This window comes from Ranitomeya imitator, chromosome 6, assembly GCF_032444005.1.
Source record: "Ranitomeya imitator isolate aRanImi1 chromosome 6, aRanImi1.pri, whole genome shotgun sequence".
Taxonomy (NCBI): domain Eukaryota; kingdom Metazoa; phylum Chordata; class Amphibia; order Anura; family Dendrobatidae; genus Ranitomeya; species Ranitomeya imitator.
In genome coordinates, this window is record NC_091287.1 from 557,168,137 (window position 1) to 557,190,285 (window position 22,149).

The 22,149-nt window shown below is 45.0% G+C and overlaps 1 protein-coding gene across 1 annotated transcript; it reads right to left on the reverse strand.

Annotated features, from left to right (window-relative positions):
• Nucleotides 1-5,819: 5,819 nt before the first annotated feature.
• LOC138643478 (serine-rich adhesin for platelets-like) lies at nt 5,820-19,264 on the reverse strand. Its single transcript, XM_069732383.1, has 4 exons — nt 19,258-19,264; nt 13,299-18,967; nt 12,285-12,876; nt 5,820-10,972 (listed from the first exon to the last, which is right to left on the reverse strand). The coding sequence occupies exons 1-4, from the start codon at nt 19,262-19,264 to the stop codon at nt 5,820-5,822; spliced, it is 11,421 nt and encodes a 3,806-aa protein (XP_069588484.1).
• Between the last annotated feature and the right edge of the window lie 2,885 nt (nt 19,265-22,149).

The window sequence follows — 22,149 nt, forward strand, 5'->3', positions numbered from 1 at the left end:
CAAAATGGACTGTCAGCTCACTCAGTGACTATTTTAGCCTTTGAAGAGGAGAGTGGAGAGGAAACACTAGGAAACACTTTCTAGTAACTTTATCTCAGCAGCAGTGCTGGATTCACAGCTACACTGCTCAGATCCATGGTACAATGTCCTCTAGGCTGCTCCTGCTTCTGAGCATATTCTAAATAGAATACAGGAGAGTGGTGGGGTCAGGCTGAATATTTTTCCTGGCCACAGTTAGCAAGGGGCGCCATATAGCCGCCTGATGCAGCAATCAGAGGTATTTCTCAGGCTGCTGCATTTTGCCGCCCCCGGAGTAAGATTTGACTTTTCTGTGACCCGGTTATCAAACTGACAGCCAGCTCAGAAAAGGTGTAAGGCCGGCTCCCTGAATACAATTGTACTCCTGTCTCTCCGACACAAGAACAAATGAAGCCCTGACAACCAGCATTTCCAGGTCAAGGAGATGTCAGCTGCATGATCAGGTCTGCTGATCACGCTGCAGACGTCACTCTTGTGCCACAAATGTCGTGAATGTCTGCACGGTAAGCCCTCTAATGGAGCCAAAGAAACGGGAGTTTCCATGGCAGGGAATCTTGTGAGGGGGCAGTATAGATGTAGTGGGGGGAAGAGTGTGAAGAGACAGTATAGTATGTGGAGACAAAAATGTATGAGAAGACAGTATAGTGAGGAGAGATGTGGGAGGAGACAGTATAGGGAGCATGGTTGGGGAAATGTGTGCGGAGACGATATATGAAAGATGATGGTGAATGTTTGAGGAATGAGTTAAGAGACAGTATAGGGAGCAGGGTTGGGGAAATGTGTGAGGAGACGATATATGAAAGATGAGGGTGAATGTTTGAAGAATGAGTTAAGAGGCAGTATGAGGAGCAGGGTTGGAGAAATATGTGCAGAGACAATAATGGGAGCAGGGCTGGGAAAAAGTGTGAGGAGACAATATGGTGAGGGGGCATCTATGATGGAGTGGAAAATGTGTGAAGAGACAATATGGGAAAATGTAGGAGGAGACAGCATGGGAAGGGGAAAATGTGAGAAGACAGTATGAGAAGGATGAGGGGCAATGTATGAGGAATGTGTGCAGAGACAGTATGAGGAAGGAGTGAATGTTAGGGGAGACAGTACAAGGGAGAAATGTGTGAGGAGAAAGGACGAGGGGAATATGAATATATGTGAGGTGTGAATTCCCCTTTCATGCTGTCAGGATTCTCCGGTGCCAGCAGCGAGGGCAGCAAGTCATGTGACTGCAAATATGCAATTTGCATTGAGTGAGGCCCAGCACGTCTAGTAGGAACGTGGCCAGTAGTCTGCAAATAATATACAGGTCCTTCTCAAAAAATTAGCATATAGTGTTAAATTTCATTATTTACCATAATGTAATGATTACAATTAAACTTTCATATATTATAGATTCATTATCCACCAACTGAAATTTGTCAGGTCTTTTATTGTTTTAATACTGATGATTTTGGCATACAACTCCTGATAACCCAAAAAACCTGTCTCAATAAATTAGCATATCAAGAAAAGGTTCTCTAAACGACCTATTACCCTAATCTTCTGAATCAACTAATTAACTCTAAACACATGCAAAAGATACCTGAGGCTTTTATAAACTCCCTGCCTGGTTCATTACTCAAAACCCCCATCATGGGTAAGACTAGCGACCTGACAGATGTCAAGAAGGCCATCATTGACACCCTCAAGCAAGAGGGTAAGACCCAGAAAGAAATTTCTCAACAAATAGGCTGTTCCCAGAGTGCTGTATCAAGGCACCTCAATGGTAAGTCTGTTGGAAGGAAACAATGTGGCAGAAAACGCTGTACAACGAGAAGAGGAGACCGGACCCTGACGAAGATTGTGGAGAAGGACCGATTCCAGACCTTGGGGAACCTGAGGAAGCAGTGGACTGAGTCTGGTGTGGAAACATCCAGAGCCACCGTGCACAGGCGTGTGCAGGAAATGGGCTACAGGTGCCGCATTCCCCAGGTAAAGCCACTTTTGAACCATAAACAGCGGCAGAGGCGCCTGACCTGGGCTACAGAGAAGCAGCACTGGACTGTTGCTAAGTGGTCCCAAGTACTTTTTTCTGATGAAAGCAAATTTTGCATGTCATTCGGAAATCAAGGTGCCAGAGTCTGGAGGAAGACTGGGGAGAAGGAAATGCCAAAATGCCTGAAGTCCAGTGTCAAGTACCCACAGTCCGTGATGGTGTGGGGTGCCATGTCAGCTGCTGGTGTTGGTCCACTGTGTGTCATCAAGGGCAGGGTCAATGCAGCTAGCTATCAGGAGATTTTGGAGCACTTCATGCTTCCATCGGCTGAAATGCTTTATGGAGATGAAGATTTCATTTTTCAGCACGACCTGGCACCTGCTCACAGTGCCAAAACCACTGGTAAATGGTTTACTGACCATGGTATTACTGTGCTCAATTGGCCTGCCAACTCTCCTGACCTGAACCCCATAGAGAATCTGTGGGATATTGTGAAGAGAAAGTTGAGAGACGCAAGACCCAACACTCTGGATGAGCTTAAGGCCGCTATTGAAGCATCCTGGGCCTCCATAACATCTCAGCAGTGTCACAGGCTGATTGCCTCCATGCCACGCCGCATTGAAGCAGTCATTTCTGCCAAAGGATTCCCGACCAAGTATTGAGTGCATAACTGAACATTATTATTTGATGGTTTTTTGTTTGTTATTAAAAAACACTTTTATTTGATTGGATGGGTGAAATATGCTAATTTATTGAGACAGGTTTTTTGGGTTATCAGGAGTTGTATGCCAAAATCATCAGTATTAAAACAATAAAAGACCTGACAAATTTCAGTTGGTGGATAATGAATCTATAATATATGAAAGTTTAATTGTAATCATTACATTATGGTAAATAATGAAATTTAACACTATATGCTAATTTTTTGAGAAGGACCTGTACATGCGGTCACATAGCTGTCACTATCACTGCTGGCAGCGGAGAATCCTGACAGCGTGTCATGTGCGAGCTATGAGGACTCACAAGTCTGCAGTCACACAAAGTGACTACAGACTTTCATCACACATCTGGACGACCCCTTTAATTATGACCTTTAGCTCCGTGGCACGTCAGGTCCCATCAGAGTGTAACATTCTCACTGTCAGGATTGCGACTACTCAGGCCGCATAAGCCGTGTACTGAAGAAGACTTTTTGCAGGGACACCTAGATTCTTTTACAACAGTTGCTTAATTCTGAACATTTTCTTTTCCAAAATTATCTGCGGCGATTCCACAGCGCGGAGAGAACGAGCGCCATGAATTGTTTTCCTGCTAACTCCAGAAGCATTATCGGCATCTCCGCTCTTGCTGCAGTCGCAGGACCTCCCGCATGGCACCGCATGGCACCGCATGGCGATAAGACGGCGACATCTTCAAGATTTAACCTTTGCGGCAGAATTTCAAAAATGGCAAAAGAAAAATAGAGTGAAAATCTAAAGTACACCTCTGCAGCAAACCCACACAGAACGGAATACAACGGAGAATGTGCAGCAATTAGCAGAACGACAAAAAGGCTGCCAGATACAGGAGAGGCGCTGGAGGTGTGTGAGCTCTAGATAAACAGTTTAATGTGAAGGCTGGAAGCCCAGAATGCCGAAGGACGGGAGATCTGCAGTGCAACATCCCCATCTACTGGTCATGGGGTGCAACTGCGGCCTGGAAATAAAACCGCCACATTGTGCAGCACAAAGAAGGCGCAGAAAAACAAGATATATAACAAAAAAATGACAATTATTTTCTCAGCATGCTTTTGGTACATTAACAATATATGACCGAAATATACATTGCTCTTATCCAATCTGTGTAGTGGGACAGTTTCCATGCAAAACACATAAAAAAACTATATTCTCTATAGCCAAGCCATCAGATACAATCATACATGTTCCAACCCCATGGATAGGGATGATCACCTTGGTCGCCTCAGAAAGGCCTTTTTGAATCAGGGCTACCATCGAAGAACAATTGAAAACCAGATCACAAGAACCACCAGAATATGAAGGAATCACCTGCTACATTACAAAGCTAAAGAAGAAAATAACCGGGAGCCTCTAGTGGTCACCTACAATCCAAATCTGGAGGAGCTGAGGGAAGCTGCTCGGAAATTACAACCTTTACTACAAAAAGATGCCGCTTACAATCCATTTTTCCAGACCCCCCCACTACTGTGTTTTAGGCAGCCCCCAAATCTAAGAAGCATCATTGTCAGAAGCTCCCTGTCCTCTCCAACAGCTGCAGGAACCTTTCCCTGCAACCGGAAAAAATGTAAAATCTGTCCATTTATAACGACCACTGACAAGATAAAGGTCCCCAATTCACATCAGGACCACAAGATCCCAGGTACTTTCAGCTGCGTCACTTCTAATGTGGTGTACCTAATTATTTGTACTAAATGTCCAACTGGGGGTCTGTATGTGGGGGAGACAGGGCAGAAACTGAGAACAAGGATGAACTCTCATCGCCACAGAATCAGAGAAAAAAGAATGGACCTACCGGTAGCAAAACATTATTGTATGCCTGATCATAGTACCATGGACATGATATTACTTGCTATAAAAGGCAATTTCTAATCTCAGAAAGAAAGAATAATCTGTGAGTATAAACTCATGAGGACCTTTGACACTCTCAGTGCAGGAATGAATGTGTCGCATGGATTTATGTCTTTTTACATCAATTAAGGAATTTGCTCTTCAGACCTTATGGGGTCATCACAACACAGAACCAGACCAATTCAGAGGACCATAAAACATTAAGACTTTCTTATCTATGAACTGTTCCAATATCTATGTCTATCCATCTCACATAATGATAATTCTGCCTCACGACACTTATCTATTGCCTTCTTTCTCTCTGAGCTGTGTTGTGTATAATTATGTGATTCTTCAGATTTTGCATTAGTCTTTGCCTGATGGAGGGACCTCTGTAGTCTCGAAAGCTGCAATTTGTTTCCATCTTTTCAATTAGCCATTAAAAGGTATCAACCACTGAGGATTCTCAATTCTAAATATTTTTCTACATTGGAGCTGGGACTTGATATAACAATCACTCCCCCCATTAATGACTTCATGGTCCTGTTCCGTCATCTAGTCCTGATGTAGTCCTTCATATCTGGAGGTAACCCTCCCAATTAACCAATGGAAGGTGTTGGCAGTTCATAGTTGTCCGGTTTCGTCCCCCGGTCAGCTGGAGGTCCGTGATATTAAACTTCAGATTGAAGATGGAGCAGGTCTGGTGAGAAAAGTCAAATAGGAGACGCAAATGAGTCACATAACCTGATATGACATGTCTTTCTGGTTATGACGGATATTGTCTAGACCCTATAACTCATGTGTTATTATGAGCCGTGTCTTCTACTTCACCCAGAGTTGGTCTAAAGTGGAGGACTAAGTGAGCATTCGGTCAAGATGAGCAGAGGAGCATGTGGACGAGGAGATTTTGGTACCAAAGGCACATTTATTAAAGCTGCCAACACCAATATAGACTGCAAGTTGTCAATACTGATCAAATAAAGACCAGCAAGTATCCATCACGCTGGTGGAAGTGGTGGTGACGAGTAACCTTCCCTACTATAATAGAACATGGAGGTCCAACATGGTGTCCATAAGATTGCTCAAAGAAGAAGCCCCATTACCTTAAGGAGAAGAGCGTTTATCATGTCTTCGGTGCTTCCCGAACCGGGTCTTGAAATTCTAACTTTCAGTACCATGGTCCCTAATAACAATACAATCGTTAGACTTCCAGACAACACATGAAGATCTCCTTGTCTCACTGTGTATCATACATGGTGTGACTTACCATTGGTTGAGGGTTGTACACGTACTGAAGATGGTAGGAGGGCATAAGAAACGTTAGCACTACCCTGTCTTGAAGTGTTGACCATGGAGAGGAATGGTTCTCCATCAGTGGAATCAATGCTCATTTTCGTTGTTAAATTAAGATTAATGAAAGCCTCCGACGTATTGTTTATCGGTTCAGAGGCCGCGGCTCGTGTCGTTGGGCTAGTAGTAGGTCCAGTACTACTAGTTACCAAGTTATTGGCATGGTTATTACTTATCGTGTTGGCACCAACACTCATAAAGTTATCATTTATTCTAGTAGAGCTGGTGATTGAGTTAGTTGCCATATTAGTATCTCCAGACTTGGTTGTGGCAGCAGTTGTCACAAATGTTCTAGTTTTAGCAGATGAAGTAATTTTGGTTTCACGTAAAGTGGCAGAGATGTAAGAGGTTTTAATGGAATAATTGTCACCAGTCGTAGCGTTGTTATCTTTCAACGTGGTTTCCATTGGCACAGCGCTTCTTATTTCAGGAGTGAGATTTGGCACAATTGTCGTGGATGAAGGAGTAGACAAAACTTTTATGGTAGCAGATGTAGAACTTCCAGTACTGTTTCTGAAACCAGATGTGGCATTTGGAAAAAATACTTGAGAAACTGCATATGATACAGACGGCGCAATGTTTTTGGGTGTAGATGGTGCGTGAGATGATCCATATTTATATGTAGTAGTAGAGAAAGTTGTGGGTTCATTCATAGGTGTTGTGGTAGTTGTCGTCAAGGATCTATCTTCATATATCAATGTAGATCTGGAGTCAGTTATGGTCGGTGTTTCAGCACTCATAGTCGATTTTAGGTTATTTAGGGTTCCCGATGTGATAGCTGGTGGGTGACTGCTAGTTGCTTTAGTTGTGGAAGAAGTTGTTAAACTGGCTATGGTCTCAGATTTAATTGTAGATGGTAGAATGGTTGTGGTAGTTGATGGTAGACTGAACGTGGTCTCAGTTGTAGTTGATAGACTGGCTTTGGTATCAGTTGTTGTTGTAAAAAGTAGACTGTCTGGGATCTCAGCTATGGTAGTAGATGGTAGACTTGCTATGGTCTCGGTTGTAGTAGTAGATGGTAGAATGGTGGTGGTCTCAGTTGTAGTATTACACAGTAGACTAGCTGTGGTCTCAGATTTTGTGGCTGTGGTGTCAGTTAACGTAGTAGATGGAAGACTGGCTGACATCTCCATTATATTAGTAGATGGTAGACTGGCTGAGGTCTCAGTCGTCGTGCTTAATTGTAGACTGGCTGTTGTCTCAGTTGTGGTAGTTGATGGTAGACTGATCGTGGTCTTGGTTGCAGTTGTAGAGAATAGATTGTCTGGGGTCTCAACTGTGGTAGCAGATGGTAGACTTGTTGTGGTCTCAGTTGTGGTAGTAGATGGTAGAATGGCTGTGGTGTCAGTTATGGTAGTTGATGGTAGACGGACCTTTGTATCAGTTGTAAATGATAGAGTGGCTCTGGTATCAGTTGTAGAGAGTAGGCTGTCTGGGGTCTCAGCTGTGGTAGGAAATGGTAGACTTGTTGTGGTCTCAGTTGCGGTGGAAGATGGTAGAATGACTGTGGTGGTCTCAGTTGTGATAGTATATGGTAGACTGGCTGGGGTGTCAGTTGTGGTAGTAGATGGATGACTGGCTGTTACCTCAATTGTATTAGCAAATGGCAGACTAGCTGAGGTCTCAGTTGTGTTACTTGATTGTAGACTGGCTGTGGTCTCAGTTGTGGTAGTTGATGGTAGACTGAATCTGGTCTCAGTTGTAGTTGTAGGTAGTAGACTCGCTGTGGTCTTAATTGTAGTTCTGGATAGTAAACTGGCTGCAGTGTTAGTTGTAGATGGTAGACTGGATGTGGTCTCAGTTCTACCAGCAGATGGTAGACTGGATGTGGTCTCAGTTCTACCAGTAGATGGTAGACTGGATGTGGGATCAGTTATAGTAGCAGATGGTAGATTGGATGTGATCTCAGTTATGGTAGTAGATGGTAGACTGGCTGTGATATCCATTGCAGTTGTAGAGAATAGACTGGCTGTGGTCTCAGCTGTAGCAGTAGATGGTAAACTGGTTTTGGTCTCAAATGTAGTTGTAGATAGTAGGCTGGCTGTGGTCTCAGTTGTGGCAGTAGATGGTAGACTGGCTGTGGTCTCAGTTATAGTACTAGATGGTAGACTGGCTGTGGTGTCAGTTGTAGTAGTACATTGTAAAATGGCTGTAGTCTCAGTTTTAGTTGTAAATGGTAATATGGTTGTGGTTTCCGTTGTAATTGTAGATGGCAGAAAGGATGTGGTCTCAAATGTGGTAGTTGATGGTAGACTGACATTGGTCTCAGCTGTAGTAGTAGATGATAAACTAGCTGTGGTATCAGTCATAGAGAGTAGAGTGTCTAGGGTCTCAGCTGTGGTAGTAGATGGTAGACCTGTTGTGGTCTCAGTTGTGGTAGTAGATGGTAGACCTGTTGTGGTCTCAGTTGTGGTAGTAGATGGTAGACCTGTTGTGGTCTCAGTTGTGGTAGTAGATGGTAGACTTGTTGTGGTCTCAGTTGTGGTAGTAGATGGTAGACCTGTTGTGGTCTCAGTTGTGATAGTAGATGGTAGAATGGCTGTGGTGGTTTTAGTTGTGGTAGTTGATGGTAGACTGACCATGGTCCCAGTTGTAGTTGTAAATGATAGACTGGCTGTGGTATTTGTTGAGGTTGTAAAAAGTAGACCGTCTAGGGTCTCAGCTGTGGTAATAGATGGTAGACTTGTTGTGGTCTCAGTTGTGGTAGCAGATGGTAGATTGGCTGTTTTCTCAATTGTGGTAATAGATGGAAGACTGGCTGTGGTGTCAGTTATAGAAGTAGATGGATGACTGGCTGGTGTCTCAATTGTATTAGCAAATGGCAGACTTGATTGTAGACTGACTGTGGTCTCAATTGTAGTTCTGTATGGTAAACTGGCTGCAGGGTCAATTGTAAATGGTAAACTGGCTGTGGTCTCAGTTCTACCAGTAGATGGTAGGCTGGTTGTTGTTTCAGCTGTAGTAGCAGATGGTTGACTGGCTTTGGTCTCAGTTATGGTAGTAGATGGTAGACTGACTGTGATATCAGGTGTAGTAGTAGACTGTAGACTGGTTGTGGTCTCAGTTGTAGCAGTAGATTGAAGAATGGCTTTAGTCTCAATTGTAGATGGTAGAATGGATGTGGTCTCAGTTGTAGTAGTAGATGATAGATTATCTGTGGTATCAGTTGTAGAGAGTAGACTGTCTGGGGTCTCAGTTGTGGTAGTTGATGGTAGACTGACTGTGGTCTCGGTTATGGTAGTAGATGGTAGGCTGGCTGTAGTCTCAGTTGTCATAGTAGATGGTTGACTGGCTGAGATCTCAGTTGTATTAGTAGATGGCAGACTGGCTGAGGTCTCAGTTGTGGTAGTTGATTGTAGACTGATTGTGGTCTCAGTTGTGATAGTGAATGGTAGGGTGGATGTGGTCTCAGTTATGGTAGTCAGTGGTATGCTGGCTGTAGTCTCAGTTTTAGATGGTAGATTCAACGTGGTCTCAATTGTCATTGTAGATGGTAGACTGCCTGTGGTATCAGTTGTAGCTGTAGAGAGTAGACTGTCTGAGGTCTCAGATCTGGTAGTAGATGGTAGACTGGTTTTGGTGTCAGTTGTGGTAGTAAATGGTAGACTGGATGTCGTCTCAGTTATAGTATTAGACAGTAGACTGGCTGTGGTCTCAGTTGTAGTTGCAGAGAGTAGACTGTCTGGGGTCTTAGCTGTGGTAGTAAATTGTAGACTAGTTTTGGTCTCAATTGTAGTTGTAGATGGTAGACTGGCTGTGATCTCAGTTGTGGTAGTAGATGGTAGAATGGCTGTGGTCCCAGTTATAGTATTAGACAGTAGACTGGATGTGGTCTCAGTTGTGATGGTTGATGGTAGACTGGCCGTGGTCTCAGTAGTAGTTGTAGATGGTAGAATGGCTGTGGTCCCAGTTATAGTATTAGACAGTAGACTGGATGTGGTCTCAGTTGTAATTGCAGATGCTACAATGGATGTGCTCTCAGTTGTGGTAGTTAATGATAGCCTGTTTCTTGTATCAGTTGTAGTAGTAGATGGAAGACTGGCTGTTGTCTCAATTGTGTTAATAGATGGTAGCCTGGCAGGGATCTCAGTTGTGGTAGTAGATGGTAGACTGGCTGTTGTCTCAGATGTGGTAGTTGATGGTAGATTGTCTATGGTATCAGTTGTAGTTCTGGATGGTAGGCTGGCTGTGGTCTCAGATGTGGTTGTAGATGGTAGACTGGCTGTCATGTCAGTTATGGTTGTAGATGGCAGACTGGCTGTTATCTCAATTTTATAAGTAGATGGCAGATTAGCTGACGTATCAGTTGTGGTAGTTGATTGTAGGCTGGTTGTGATAACAGTTGTAGTTGTAGATGGTAGACCGGCTGTGGTCTCAGGTCTAGCAGTAGATGGTAGCTTGGCTGAGGTCTCAGATGTGGTAGTTGATTGTAGACTGGCTGTGGTCTCAATTGTAGTTGTAAATGGTAGACTGTCTTGGGTCTCATTTGTAGTAGTAGATGGTAGACTTACTCTGGTCTCAGTTGTAGTTGCAGATTGTAGACTGTCTGTGGTGTCAGATGTAGTTGCAGATGGTAGACTGGCTATGACCTCAGCAGCAGTAGTAGTAGATGGTAAATTCACTCTGGTCTCAATTATAGTATTAGATGGTAGACTAGCTGTGGTTTCAGATGTAGAAGTAGATAATAGATTGACTGTGTTCTCAGTTATGGTAGTGAATGGTAGGCTGGCTGTGGTCTCAATTGTGGTAGTGAATGGTAGGTTGGCTGTGGTCTCAGTTGTAGCAGTAGATGGTAGACTGACTGAGGTCTCAGATGTGGTAGTTGATTGTAGACTGGATGTGGTCTCAATTGTAGTTGTAATTGGTAGAGTGGCTGTGGTCTCAGTTGTAGTTGTAGATGGTAGACTTACTCTGGTCTCAGTTGTAGTTGCAGATTGTAGACTGGCTATGGTGTCCGTTGTAGTTGCAGATGGTAGGCTGGCTGTGATCTCAGCAGTAGTAGATGGTAAACTCACTGTGGTCTCACGTATAGTATTAGGTGGTAGACTAGCTGTGGTTTCAGATGTAGAAGTAGATAATAGATTGACTGTGGTCTCAGTTGTCGTAGTGAATGGTAGGCTGGCTGTGGTCTCAGTTGTGGTAGTGAATGGTAGGCTGGCTGTGGTCTCAGTTATGGTAGTGAATGGTAAGTTGGCTGTGGTCTCATTTGTGGTAGTGAATGGTAGGCTGGCTGTGGTCTCGGTTATGGTAGTGAATGGTAGGCTGGCTGTGGTCTCAGTCGTGGTAGTGAATGGTAGGCTGGCTGTGGTCTCAGTCGTGGTAGTGAATGGTAGGCTAGCTGTGGTCTCAGTCGTGGTAGTGAATGGTAGGCTGGCTGTGGTCTCGGTTGTGGTAGTGAATGGTAGGCTGGCTGTGGTCTCAGTTGTGGTAGTGAATGGTAGGCTGGCTGTGGTCTCAGTCGTGGTAGTGAAAGGTAGGCTGGCTGTGGTCTCAGTTGTGGTAGTGAATGGTAAGTTGGCTGTGGTCTCATTTGTGGTAGTGAATGGTAGGCTGGCTGTGATCTCAGTTATGGTAGTGAATGGTAGGCTGGCTGTGGTCTCGGTTATGGTAGTGAATGGTAGGCTGGCTGTGGTCTCGGTTATGGTAGTGAATGGTAGGCTGGCTGTGGTCTCGGTTATGGTAGTGAATGGTAGGCTGGCTGTGGTCTCAGTCGTTGTAGTGAATGGTAGGCTGGCTGTGGTCTCAGTTGTGGTAGTGAATGGTAGGCTGGCTGTGGTCTCAGTCGTGGTAGTGAATGGTAGGCTGGCTGTGGTCTCAGTTGTGGTAGTGAATGGTAGGCTGGCTGTGGTCTCAGTTGTGGTAGTGAATGGTAGGCTGGTTGTGGTGTCCGCTGTGGTAGTGAATGGTAGGCTGGTTGTGGTCTTGGTTGTGGTAGTGAATGGTAGGCTGGCTGTGGTCTCCGTTGTGGTAGTGAATGGTAGGCTGGCTGTGATCTCAGTTGTGGTAGTGAATGGTAGGCTGGTTGTGGTCTCGGTTGTGGTAGTGAATGGTAGGCTGGTTGTGGTCTCGGTTGTGGTAGTGAATGGTAGGCTGGTTGTGGTCTTGGTTGTGGTAGTGAATGGTAGGCTGGCTGTGATCTCAGTTGTGGTAGTGAATGGTAGGCTGGCTGTGGTCTCGGTTGTGGTAGTGAATGGTAGGCTGGTTGTGGTCTCAGTTATGGTAGTGAATGGTAGGCTGGCTGTGGTGTCCGTTGTGGTAGTGAATGGTAGGCTGGCTGTGGTCTCGGTTGTGGTAGTTAATGGTAGGCTGTCTGTGGTCTCAGTTACGGTAGTGAATGGTAGGCTGGCTGTGGTTTCAGTTACGGTAGTGAATGGTAGGCTGGTTGTGGTCTCGGTTGTGGTAGTGAATGGTAGGCTGGCTGTGGTCTCGGTTGTGGTAGTGAATGGTAGGCTGGTTGTGGTCTCGGTTATGGTAATGAATGGTAGGCTGGTTGTGGTCTTGGTTGTGGTAGTGAATGGTATTCTGGTTGTGGTCTCCGTTGTGGTAGTGAATGGTAAGCTGGCTGTGGTCTCGGTTGTGGTAGTGAATGGTAGGCTGGTTGTGGTCTCGGTTATGGTAATGAATGGTAGGCTGGCTGTGGTCTCGGTTGTGGTAGTGAATGGTAGGCTGGTTGTGGTCTCGGTTGTGGTAGTGAATGGTAGGCTGGCTGTGGTCTCGGTTGTGGTATTGAATGGTAGGCTGGTTGTGGTCTCGGTCGTGGTAGTGAATGGTAGGCTGGTTGTGGTCTCGGTTGTGGTAGTGAATGGTAGGCTGGTTGTGGTCTCGGTTGTGGTAGTGAATGGTAGGCTGGCTGTGGTCTCGGTTGTGGTAGTGAATGGTAGGCTGGCTGTGGTCTCGGTTGTGGTAGTGAATGGTAGGCTGGCTGTGGTCTCGGTTGTGGTAGTGAATGGTAGGCTGGTTGTGGTCTCGGTTGTGGTAGTGAATGGTAGGCTGGCTGTGGTCTCGGTCGCGGCAATAGCAATTTCACTCTCTCCAAACTCAGATGCTATTGTAGATAATAGCCTGGCTCTTGTCCAAGTTATGGATGAAGAAGGCAGACCAGCGGTGGTCTCTGATGTGCTTTCAGACAATAGACTGGCTCTAGTCTCAGTTGTGTCACCAGAGCTTGCGCTGATTTCAGTTTCCACTGTGGAATAAGATGGTGGACTGGCTCCATCTGTTGTTGTACCTAATATACTATTATCTAAAAAATCTGAGATAGCAGATAATATTATAGTCTTGGCTCCTGATGTAGTAGAAGTTGGCACAGCAGTCTGGAGATCAGATGCAGGGGCGTATGTCATGATGGTATTAGTGACATCTGTGATCGTAGTTACCCTGATTGTCATGTTGCTGGTTCCACTGGAGTCGGTCAAAGCTTCTATTGTAGAGGTCAGAGGGGAACTCTGGGTGGTAGCCTGTGCTGCACTATTATTCATTTTTTGTTGTATTATCTGTTGTATCAAGTCCCATAGGGATAATTGTGTCACTTGATCTATTGAAATCGGTATTGATGTTGATGTATCTGGTTGGATTGTGGTACTATCAGTAATATTATTTGAAAATTCCCAAATAAGAGTAGAATTATTTTCTGTATCTATTAATGGTGTAGCTAAATTAGTCATATCACGTGTCACATTAGAAGCAGAGTCCATTGTATCAGTTATCATAGTAACAGCAGAGTCCATTGTGTCACTTCTCATGGTGGCAGCAGCGCCTGGAGAGTCACCAGTCAACGTAGCTGTAGAGTCAAGTCCAGAAAAAATTGCGTCACTTGTCATAGTAGTAAAGTTCACCCTATCACTTATTAAACCAGTAGTAGTATCCATGGTTTCATTTATCATAAAAGGAGTAAAGTCTAAAGTGTCACTTATTGGAGTAGCTGGAGAGTCCATTGTGTAACTTGTACTAGTAGTAATAGAGTCCATTGTGTCACCTATCAGAGTCGCTGTAGAGTCCATTGTGTCACTTCTTATAGTAGTTGTAGAGTCCATTGTGTCACTTATCGGAGTAGTAGAAGAGTCCATTGTGTCACTTGTTATAGTAGCAGTAGAGTCCATTGTGTCACTTATCATAGTAGTAGAAGAGTCCATTGTGTCCCTTATCGGACTAGTTGTAAAATCCATTGTGTCACTTCTTATAGTAGCTCTAGAGTCCATTGTGTCATTTATCGTAGTAGTAGAGTCCATTGTGTCACTTTTTGGAGTAGCTGTAGAGTCCATTGTGTCACTTGTTATAGTAGTAGTAATAGTAGTAGTAGTAGGGTCCATTGTGTCACTTTTCAGAGTCTTTGTAAAGTCCATTGTGTCACTTCCTACAGTAGATGTAGAGTCCATTATGTCACTTGTTATAGTAGCAGTAGAGTCCATTGTGTCACTGTTTGTAGTACTGGTAGTAATATCAGTGGTGTGACCGGTGTCACTTCCCGTGGTAGCAGCACCTGTAGTGTCACCAGTCACAGTAGCAGTAGAGTCCATTGTGTCACTTATCGGAGTAGTAGTAGAGTCCATAGTGTCACTTATCGTAGTAGCTGTAGAGTCCATAGTGTCACTTATTGGGGTAGCTGTAGAATCCATTGTGTCACTCATCGGAGTAGCTGTAAAGTCCATTGTGTCACTTCTTATAGTAGCTCTAGAGTCCATTGTGTCATTTATCGTAGTAGTAGAGTCCATTGTGTCACTTTTTGGAGTAGCTGTAGAGTCCATTGTGTCATTTGTTATAGTAGTAGTAATAGTAGTAGTAGTAGGGTCCATTGTGTCACTTTTCAGAGTCTTTGTAAAGTCCATTGTGTCACTTCCTACAGTAGATGTAGAGTCCATTATGTCACTAGTTATAGTAGCAGTAGAGTCCATTGTGTCACTGTTTGTAGTACTGGTAGTAATATCAGTGGTGTGACCGGTGTCACTTCCCGTGGTAGCAGCACCTGTAGTGTCACCAGTCACAGTAGCAGTAGAGTCCATTGTGTCACTTATCGGAGTAGTAGTAGAGTCCATAGTGTCACTTATCGTAGTAGCTGTAGAGTCCATAGTGTCACTTATTGGGGTAGCTGTAGAATCCATTGTGTCACTCATCGGAGTAGCTGTAAAATCCATTGTGTCACTTCTTATAGTAGCTCTAGAGTCCAAGGTGTCATTTATCGTAGTAGTAGTAGTAGTAGAGTCCATTGTGTCACTTATTGGAGTAGCTGTAGAGTCCATTGTGTCACTTGTTATAGTCGCTGTAAAGTCCATTGTGTCACTTCTTACAGTAGATGTAGAGTCTATTATGTCACTTGTTATAGTGGCAGTAGAGTCCATTGTGTCACTTATCGTAATAGCTGTAAAGTCCATTGTGTCACTGTTTGTAGTACTGGTAGTAATATCAGTGGTGTGACCGGTGTCACTTCCCATGGTAGCAGCACCTGTAGTGTCACCAGTCACAGTAGCAGTAGAGTCCATTGTGTCACTTGCTATAGTAGCCGTAGAGTCCGTTGTGTCACTTATCGAAGTATTAGTAGAGTCCATAGTGTCACTTATCATAGTAGTTGTAGAGTCCATTGTGTCACTTATTGTAGTAGCTCTAAAGTCCATAGTGTCACTTATCATAGTAGCTGTAGAGTCGATTGTGTCACTTATCGTAGTAGCTGTAGAGTTCATTGTGTTACTCATCATAGTAGCTGTAGAATCCATTGTGTCACTTATTGGAGTAGTTGTAAAATCCATTGTGTCACTTCTTATAGTAGCTCTATTGTCCATTGTGTCATTTATCGTAGTAGTAGTAGTAGAGCCCATTGTGTCACTTTTTGGAGTAGCTGTAGAGTCCATTGTGTCACTTGTTATAGTAGTAGTAGTAGTAGTAGTAGGGTCCATTGTGTCACTTTTCAGAGTCTTTGTAAAGTCCATTGTGTCACTTCCTACAGTAGATGAAGAGTCCATTATGTCACTTGTTATAGTAGCAGTAGAGTCCATTGTGTCACTGTTTGTAGTACTGGTAGTAATATCAGTACCAGTGTCACTTCTCGTGGTAGCAGCACCTGTAGTGTCACCAGTCACAGCAGCGGTAGAGTCCATTGTGTCACTTATCGGAGTAGTAGTAGAGTCCATAGTGTCACTTATCGTAGTAGCTGTAGAGTCCATAGTGTCACTTATTGGGGTAGCTGTAGAATCCATTGTGTCACTCATCGGAGTAGCTGTAAAATCCATTGTGTCACTTATTATAGTAGCTCTAGAGTCCAAGGTGTCATTTATCATAGTAGTAGTAGTAGTAGTAGAGTCCATTGTGTCACTTCTTACAGTAGATGTAGAGTCCATTATGTAACTTCTTACAGTAGATGTAGAGTCCATTATGTCACTTGTTATAGTGGCAGTAGAGTCCCTTGTGTCACTTATCGTAATAGCTGTAGAGTCCATTGTGTCACTGTTTGTAGTACTGGTAGTAATATCAGTGGTGTGACCGGTGTCACTTCCCATGGTAGCAGCACCTGTAGTGTCACCAGTCACAGTAGCAGTAGAGTCCATTGTGTCACTTGCTATAGTAGCCGTAGAGTCCGTTGTGTCACTTATCGAAGTACTAGTAGAGTCCATAGTGTCACTTATCGGAGTAGTAGTAGAGTCCATAGTGTCATTTATCGTAGTAGCTGTAGAGTCCATAGTGTCACTTATCGGAGTAGTAGTAGAGTCCATAGTGTCACTTATCGGAGTAGTAGTAGAGTCCATAGTGTCACTTATCGGAGTAGTAGTAGAGTACAAAGTGTCACTTATCGAAGTAGTAGTAGAGTACAAAGTGTCACTTATCGGAGTAGTAGTAGAGTCCATAGTGTCATTTATCGTAGTAGCTGTAGAGTCCATAGTGTCACTTATCAGAGTAGTAGTAGAGTCCATAGTGTCACTTATCGGTGTAGCTGTAGAGTCCATATTGTCACTTAACGGAGTAGTAGTAGAGTCCAAAGTGTCGCTTATCGGTGTAGCTGTAGAGTCCATAGTGTCATTTATCGTAGTAGCTGTAGAGTCCATATTGTCACTTATCGAAGTAGTAGTAGAGTACAAAGTGTCACTTATCGGAGTAGTAGTAGAGTCCATAATGTCATTTATCGTAGTAGCTGTAGAGTCCATAGTGTCACTTATCGGTGTAACTGTAGAGTCCATAGTGTCACTTATCGGAGTAGTAGTAGAGTCCATAGTGTCACTTATCGTAGTAGCTGTAGAGTCCATAGTGTCACTTATCGTAGTAGCTGTAGAGTCCATAGTGTCACTTATCGGAGTAGTAGTAGAGTCCATTGTGTCACTTATCGTAGTAGCTGTAGAGTCCATAGTGTCATTTATCGTAGTAGCTGTAGAGTCCATAGAGTCACTTATCGGAGTAGTAGTAGAGTCCATTGTGTCTCTTATCGTAGTAGCAGAGTCTGTAGTGTCACTTATCATAGTAGCTGTAGAGTCCATAGTGTCACTTATCGTAGTAGCTGTAGAGTCCATAGTGTCACTTATCGGAGTAGTAGTAGAGTCCATAGTGTCACTTATCGGAGTAGTAGTAGAGTCCATTGTGTCACTTATCGTAGTAGCTGTAGAGTCCATAGTGTCATTTATCGTAGTAGCTGTAGAGTCCATAGTGTCACTTATCGGAGTAGTAGTAGAGTCCATTGTGTCTCTTATCGTAGTAGCAGAGTCTGTAGTGTCACTTATCATAGTAGCTGTAGAGTCCATAGTGTCACTTATCGTAGTAGCTGTAGAGTCCATAGTGTCACTTATCGGAGTAGTAGTAGAGTCCATAGTGTCACTTATCGGAGTAGTAGTAGAGTCCATAGTGTCACTTATCGGAGTAGTAGTAGAGTCCATTGTGTCACTTATCGTAGTAGCTGTAGAGTCCATAGTGTCATTTATCGTAGTAGCTGTAGAGTCCATAGTGTCACTTATCGGAGTAGTAGTAGAGTCCATTGTGTCTCTTATCGTAGTAGCAGAGTCTGTAGTGTCACTTATCATAGTAGCTGTAGAGTCCATAGTGTCACTTATCGTAGTAGCTGTAGAGTCCATAGTGTCACTTATCGGAGTAGTAGTAGAGTCCATAGTGTCACTTATCGGAGTAGTAGTAGAGTCCATAGTGTCACTTATCGGAGTAGTAGTAGAGTCCATTGTGTCACTTATCGTAGTAGCTGTAGAGTCCATAGTGTCATTTATCGTAGTAGCTGTAGAGTCCATAGTGTCACTTATCGGAGTAGTAGTAGAGTCCATTGTGTCTCTTATCGTAGTAGCAGAGTCTGTAGTGTCACTTATCGTAGTAGCTGTAGAATCCATTGTGTCATTTATTGTAGTAGCCGTAGAGTCCATTGTGTCACTTATCGTAGTAGCTGTAGAATCCATTGTGTCATTTATTGTAGTAGCAGTAGAGTCCATTGTGTCACTTGCTATAGTAGCTGTAGAGTCCATTGAGTCACTTATCAGAGTAGCAGAAGTGGAGGTCATTGTGTCACTTATTGGAGAAGCAGAAGTGGTGTCTATTGTGTCAGGTGGCACAGTAGTATTAATGGTCTGACCGTTGTCACTTCCGGTGGCAGCAGCACCTGTAGTGACAGTAGCTGTAGAGTCCATTGTGTCATGTGGCACAGTACTACTGGTAGTAGTAGTATCAGTGGTGTGACCGTTGTCATTTCCAGTGGCACCAGCACCTGTAGTGTCACCAGTCACAGTAGCTGTGGAGAAAAGCCCTGTATACATTTTGTCACTTTGTCTGGTGACACCAGAGCCATTTGCTGCTGTGCTGACTTCCACTTCTTTGTATAATGTTGTTGTGGGTCCGGCATGTGATCCATCACTGGACGTAATGACATCAGATGAGGACGTATCTGTATTTGTTGTCATGGTTCCAATATCCTCAATAGTCCCAGTGAATGAAATATTGTCACCACCAGTAAGGAATAAAGTTGTGTGACTGGTTTCCTGTTGTGTATGGGATGTAGTTAAGGACAAGGCAGGATCAGATTCAGATGAGGAGGTAACTGAGCTGAGAGACGTCTGAGCATAGAATGGAACAATGGCTGCAAGAAATACGTAAAATATAATCAGGAGCGAACATAAACATCATTGGGCCACATAACAGAAGTCATAATTGGGCGCTCCATTCCCCTCAAAAAAATCATGTTTAGCAGGGTCACAGAAGAGCATGTCTCACAACTTTGCAGCCCTTACTAAGTCATTCTGCCCTTATTGAAACCCTTTAGTTTCCCATGCACTAAGATAAGCCTCTCATTGCCGCCATAAAATATGATGCCAACAAAAGTGCCCCCAAACACAGTATGCTACCACACAGTGGATTCCTCCACAGTACCCTCCATATGCACAGTATGATGGCCCTAGAGGGGGGAGTGAGTTTCCTGGGATGCGTGAAGGAGCCAAGTCCCAGGCTTCTGTTTCCCGGGCCAGGCCGGCGAGGAGCAGGAGAAACCAGCAACCGGCCTGCACATCAGAAGACTCAGGGGTGAGACGCTCCACCAGGAGTCATAGCAATGTGGCTCCTACTCCTCCCGGGTCTGCGGAGACCCAACAAAGCCGCAAGGCTTCCAACATGGAGGAGAAGCCTGCTAGCATGCAAGAAGGCGGTCCTTCCGGAGGAAAGCTGAGTGCTCACGGAGGTGAGGCCGACCTCACTGAGGAGGGTTGGGCGCTGCAGAGACCCGGGAAGTCTGTGTCCACCTATGCCTCCTGGGACATGAGCCACCTCCATGACACAAGTGCCAAAGCTGCAGGTGCCTTCAAACCCAGGAACGTGCAATTCCAGGCACAGGTAAAGAGGCTTAAACTTGAAGTCAATGAATTGAAAGTTAGAAAAGCGTTTATCAGAGAGAAAAGTTGACCATTTAAAGAAATACTGTTAAATGAAGACTTATTCAGAGAACTGTCTGATAACAGAAAGCAAAGGCAGAAGGGGCTGCAGTCTGAGAGCCAGGTGGATGATGATGAGGAGGAGGATGATGACCAGCAGCAAGCCCCACCTGGCAGCCTGCAAAGTCACCTACAGGCCATGTGCAGAGATCTCCCTGCAGGACAGGTGACATTAACATCTGGTCACATTTGTGCTGGCTCTGGGGAGGACAGTGATAACAGCGGCCAGGGAGGGGCACTAATGGAGGAGATTAAGCTCCTGGAGATCCCAGTGTGCCTTCAGTACTTCCATCTTAGTGATGATTTACCAGAGGAGGCACCTGGGGGCCACAAGAAAAATGCAAAGAAGACCACCAAGCCAAAGCTACAGGAAGTGGTGAGCTACCTGTATGCCCCTCTCCCTGTACCCCCCGAGTCAGCTGCAGGGTCATCTTGCTGTGTAAGCCCCGTTGCCCAGCCCAGCCCGGGTTCTGCTTTATATCTGGTGCAAAGGCGCGGGGAGATTACAGAGCAACATAGTGAGTGTAGTAGCAGGGACGTAGCAGGAGGTGCTTCAGCTAAGAGGCTGGACAGTGAGGGTGGCCCGACGGCAGGTGTACGGTCAGGCCAGGATACTGTGGTGCCCTCCTCAGTGAGAGGGGGGAGTGGCCCAGTGTCGGGGGCAGCTCCGGTAGCCTCAGCACCTTCTTAGTTGAGAAGCGGCGCCAGTGTGAGGGGCTTGCTGGGGCTGGGAGTTCCGGTTCTCCCAAAGTCCTATTTTGTGTTGGCGCCACTGGTCAACAAGATCCTGATACTAAGGATCAGCGGTGCCTCACAGTGGCTAAGGATCATCAGCTCCTGGTAGCAACCATGAAACAGCGAAAAATATCAACTGATGATGCGGAGAGCGCACGTAAGGCCAGGGGTGAGGTCACCTCCAGTTCTGTGGAGGAGACTCAGCCCCTTGTGCCTGATGATGCGGAGGTCAAAATATTACCCCTTGTTGCCACTGGTCCAGGTGGAGTGAATGTGGTGGTGGGTGTGGATGAGGAAAATTCTTTGTCTAGGGGTGTGGTTGCTGGTTGGGTGGATGGTGAAGGGGTTATGGAGGTGGGTAATAGTGATACTGTTGGTGTGGATGTGGTCGCTGGTCTGGTTGCCCCCCCGGTGGTGGCAGCACCCATCAGGAGTTTTGCCAGTGGGCATCCTCATCTCCGGGCTCTGGGGATGGCATGTTGCAATGGCGTCTCCTGGAGGCTCCAAAGAAGAGGGAGAGATCACTAATGGTAGAGTGTTGAGAGGTTTATCTATCCAAGGTTGAAGGTTGTGGAGCTCCTGCTGAGGATGGACTTCAAGGTGATTGACTTCTTGATTTCATCCCTATTCCATGCCTGAGTTTGATATCAGCTTTGTTCGGCCAGAGGGGCTTGAGCTCTTCTGTGTTATGAAAGGCAATTCAGTATCACAATGGACATGGAGGTCAGAGCACATACAGTGATCTGACAATAACCCAAAATAATAGAACGAGCTCTGAGACGTGGGAACTCTGCAGACCGCAATCCCTAATCCTCTCCAAACACAACTAGAGGCAGCCGTGGATTGCGCCTAAAGCTCCCTATGCAACTCGGCACAGCCTGAGAAACTAACTAGCCTGAAGATAGAAAAAATAAGCCTACCTTGCCTCAGAGAAATACCCCAAAGGAAAAGGCAGCCCCCCACATATAATGACTGTGAGTAAGATGAAAAGACAAACGTAGGGATGAAATAGATTCAGCAAAGTGAGGCCCGATATTCTAGACAGAACGAGGATAGGAAAGATAACTTTGCGGTCTACACAAAACCCTAAAGAAAACCACGCAAAGGGGCAAAAAGACCCTCAGTACCGAACTAACGGCACGGAGGTACACCCTTTGCGTCCCAGAGCTTCCAGCAAAACAAATAGACAAGCTGGACAGAAAAAATAGCAACAAATAGCAAAGAAGCACTTAGCTATGCAGAGCAGCAGGCCACAGGAATGATCCAGAGAAAAACAAGTCTAACACTGGAACATTGACAGGAAGCATGAATCAAAGCATTAGGTGGGGTTAAGTAGAGAAGCACCTAACGACCTCACCAGATCACCTGAGGAAGGAAACTCAGAAGCAGCAGTACCAGTTTCCTCCACAAACGGAAGCTCCCAGAGAGAATCAGCCGAAGTACCACTTGTGACCACAGGAGGGAGCTCTGCCACAGAATTCACAACAGTACCCCCCCCTTGAGGAGGGGTCACCGAACCCTCACCAGAGCCCCCAGGCCGACCAGGATGAGCCACATGAAAGGCACGAACAAGATCGGGAGCATGGACATCAGAGGCAAAAAC

Excerpts from the sequence above, each read along its gene's own strand:
- LOC138643478 (XM_069732383.1), bottom strand. Across the intron at positions 12,877-13,298 it reads CCAGCAACATGACAATCAGG|CCTACCATTCACTACCACAA; the intron begins GTAACTACGATC and ends GACCACAACCAG. Across the intron at positions 10,973-12,284 it reads CCAGCCTACCATTCACTACC|CTAGTCTACCACCTAATACT; the intron begins GTAACTGAAACC and ends CTGAAACCACAG.